At 53.6% G+C, this 3,720-nt stretch overlaps 1 protein-coding gene across 1 annotated transcript in view; it reads right to left on the bottom strand.

Annotated features, from left to right (window-relative positions):
- Positions 1–29: 29 nt before the first annotated feature.
- The window catches only part of LOC104270656 (receptor-type tyrosine-protein phosphatase S-like), a gene marked incomplete at both ends in the record, with an annotated part of 4,164 nt that continues 473 nt past the window's right edge, over positions 30–3,720 (bottom strand). The window contains 3 exons of the mRNA XM_009865078.1: positions 30–174; positions 353–486; positions 1,357–1,938. Of these exons, the coding sequence (XP_009863380.1) occupies positions 30–174; positions 353–486; positions 1,357–1,938 (861 nt within the window). The remainder of the gene's footprint in view (positions 175–352; positions 487–1,356; positions 1,939–3,720) is intronic.

The raw sequence follows: 3,720 nt of genomic DNA, 5'->3' as shown, positions 1-3,720 counted from the left end.
AGAAGGGTGGGAAAAGGAGAGACACCTACTAGACTGCAAGGTGCGCTCCCTGACCTCCGTGGTGAAGGCGCCCAGGCCCAGAGCCGAGCGGGCGGCCAGGCGGAAGACATACTCAGTGTTGGGCTTCAGGCCGTCCAGAGTGAAGGAGGTTGTCGGCTCGAAGTTCTTCTGCACCTGAGATGGGCGAGGGGGGAAGACAAAAAAAAATAAAACCAAACAAAAAGGAGCAGAGGCGAGCCCTGCCCAGAGACATCTGCCCTGCTCCCCTCTCTCGGGCACCTCGGGGAAGGGAGGGCTGGGATGCTCCTCGGGGACGTCCCTGACCCTTTGCGCTGCTCCTCTCCGGACTCACCTCCCTGCCGTGCTCTCCTTCCTTATAGAGGAGCTCATACTTCACTATGATCTCCTGGCGGGGAGGGCTCCACGACAACACGATGCTCGTCTCCGTCTTGGCTTCTGCTCGGAAGTTCATCGGCTGCCCAGGAACTGACACACATGAAGGGGAAGAGGAGGCAAGATGAGAGACAGGAGAATTAAAGTGCTGAATTAGAAGATTCCTACCCTGTTTTCTTCAAAGCCTGTGAGCAAGGAGCTTGTCAGCAGCAAAATGCCTCCCTTAAAGCAGTGGAGGGTCCGATCTCTCTGCAGGACTCCAGCATGTCCAGAGCTGCTGGAGATTGCAAAGTCCTACTGGATCACAGCCCCTTCCCACTAATCCCCAGTATTAAACGATTCTGGAATTGGGAAGTCCAGGAGCAGCCCACTGAGGACACAGGGTTTGCGTTTCCTCACCAGCACCCCAGGGCAGAGGCAGAGCACTCGAAAGCAATGCTGGGTGACAACCTGTGATAAAACACCTTTTGTTTTCAGCTCAACACATCTGCTGTGACCATCAGGGCTTTGCTCTGCTCCGCTTTTAGAAAAAGGCTAAATAAGGTTCATTCCTCACTCTGAGAAGGCAGCTTCTGGGTGCTTTAAGAAGACTTAAGTTTCACCATTGCTTGGGCAGTGTTTTTAGGTCTATTAAAGACTTTTAGAAACTGGAAGCAATAAGATACCTCACTCTGAAACATGACACAATAGAAATGGGTTATCTTTGTGTAATTGCTTGTCCCACCCATTCAAGCAACAACCTTTGCGAGAAAAAACAGATCAGAAATCGTGCACCAGGACCTCTGGCTCCAGCTACCTGGACTGAGCTTCCTCCCAGAAGGTTACTCCTGCTTTAACCAAATTAAATCGATAAAGAAGAAAGCCACTTTGGTGACACGGCAGCCACAGCTGGATAATGCTCTAAGCCAACCCCTCTCCCTTCTGCAGCCCAGGGAGTCCCAGGTTAGTGCCAGAGGTGCTCACCTCCTTGCTGCGTCTTAACCTGGATGGGGTCGGAAAGAGGCCCGTCGCCCACGGAGGTGAAGGCCAGGACCCGCACGGTGTAGGTTTCGTCCTCGAGAAGGCTGCCCACCGTGGTCAGGAGGCTGTCGTCCACGTTGTGCTTCTGCCAGTTGCTGACGGGCTGGTCGGGCTCCATGGTGTAATACACGCGGTAGCCACGGATCTGCCCGTTGGGCTCCACCGGTTCTTCCCACTGGATGATCATGGTGGTGCTGCTCAGCATCCGTCCCTGCACGTTACGGGGGGCGCTGGCAGGAGCTTGTTCCCCAGTGCGAGTGACTACTGACTCGCTGGGAGGCCCCTGCCCGATGCTGTTGACCGCAGAGACCCAGATCTCGTACTCAGAGTTGGGGCTGAGCCCCCCGATACTGTAGCGCGTAGTGGTGATGTCCTCTTTGATCTGATACGGTCCATCCTGGCTTTTAGACTTGTATTCAATGACATAGTAGGACACGGGGTCTGGATTTCCAGAGTCCCAGGTGATGGTGATACTTGTTGCTGTCGTCTCCGTCACCACCGGCGTCCCAGGAGCCTTGGGGAGGGCTGAGAATCAGGAAGAACAGACATTTAAAAAATACCCACATATGCTGAAGTGGTGCCTAATTGGGCTAGTTAGGGCGGCAGGAGCCAGAGGCACCGTACCAATCACTGCGCGGCAGTTCAGTAAAGTGCTGCTGAAATATTATGAACCCAGTTACACACTCTATTATGCTCCTTAAACTGCTCCATCAGAAGGAAGGCGTTTCAGCTAAACATCTGGAATCATTAGCCCAGGCTTCAGCTGCACATCCGCCGGCTCGCTCCCGCGCCACTAAGGAAAAGCAGTTTTGCAGGAAGCTCCTTCCGAGCACGTCATCCGATCTTCCAAAAGACCAACCTCTCCATGGTTAGCGTGCAGGTAATGGCACAGTGCAGACTGTGCTCTCCAGAATGAAAAAACCTCTATAAAAACTTGGAGGGCTTCCTCTCAAGCCACAAACGTGTGCTACTACTCATCCTCTCCCGTCCCTCATCCAGGAGACAACTTTGGAGCTTGCTGGAGACTGCACGCTAAATGTTAGGCACCTTTAGCAGGAAGCTTTACTTGTTTCCCTCACTGCACAATTTAGACCCTTTCCAACGTCATCTTCTCTAGACTCGAGCATCTCAAAAGCTCTAACCTCTCCTTTCATCTTCTGACTGGGAAAGACTGCAGATGCTTACAGGCAAGAACGTAAAGGGGAAGAGAATACAAATAAAATGACAAAAGGCAGAAGGTACCAGCAGGGCAAGACTCCCCATCTGAGGAGACAGGAGAGATGGAAGCAGAAGCAATGTATCTTCCACAGCAGCTTTTCAAATTGATAGTATAAGACAGGGAAAAAGGGGAAAGAAGAAAATACTCCGGAAAATAAAGAGCATCTCAGTCCAGCCCCAGGCATTCTTCTGCTAGCATGTGAGCCCACTCCCTGTGCAAAAGCTCAGGATGAGCGTCACGTCAAGATTCACTAGTCCCGACTCAGTCCTGTCGTCAGATCTCCCTTGGTCAGATGCACTGATACAACAGGTTCTTTAACCCTCCCCTTCCCCCAAGTATTTCTCCTCCTCTCCCCAACCTGCCCACGTCCTGTCCCAGCCCATCTCTCCCCAGATCACTCGTGGGTGATGCTGTCACTCGGAGCGGACACCAGCTCATACGAAGAGCTCTACACTCACCCAACCACAGGGGCATCCCGCTTGGGTTTTAACACTCCCCTGCTGAGGACAGAATAGATTGAAGACCGCACCCGTGCTCCTCTTGGGAATTGCCAGCTGGAAGCTGGGGTTATTCCCCTTCTTGCTGAGGCAACCACAGCCATGGCTGAGGCACCCCCAGCCACTATGATGCTGGAACTAGGCTCTACTGCGAGGGCACGCATGCCAGAGATCCTCAGGCCCTCGGCCGAATCTCATCCTTGGAACGGGACGGCATGCAGGCTTCCAGCCATCCAAGGCTCCTTGCAAACGGCCCAGCCAGCCTCACACCCCAGGATAGAAACAAGCATGCAGGGGTCTGAATCACAGTTTTCTCCATAACCAACAGCTCAGTCGTCCTAAAGCGAGGAAAGATCTCAAGCCACCAGCTCCCCCTTCCCTGTGGACTTCTTTGTGCGTGGGATCGCCAGACAGGCATGCACGGATCCCAGCACACGGCGCTCGAGGTGCACACGGTTGTCTCCCTGCTCATGCTCACACACCTGCACAGGTACACACAGGCTGGCAACAACACGGGCTTACATACATGCACCAGGCATCCCCATGCCCACACACCCACGCAGCTCCTTCTCCCGTGCACACACGCACTCA

Source organism: Apaloderma vittatum, unplaced genomic scaffold (assembly GCF_000703405.1).
Source record: "Apaloderma vittatum isolate BGI_N311 unplaced genomic scaffold, ASM70340v1 scaffold25562, whole genome shotgun sequence".
Taxonomy (NCBI): domain Eukaryota; kingdom Metazoa; phylum Chordata; class Aves; order Trogoniformes; family Trogonidae; genus Apaloderma; species Apaloderma vittatum.
Note: the sequence above shows the minus strand (reverse complement) of the source record. Positions and strands in the feature narration are given on the sequence as shown.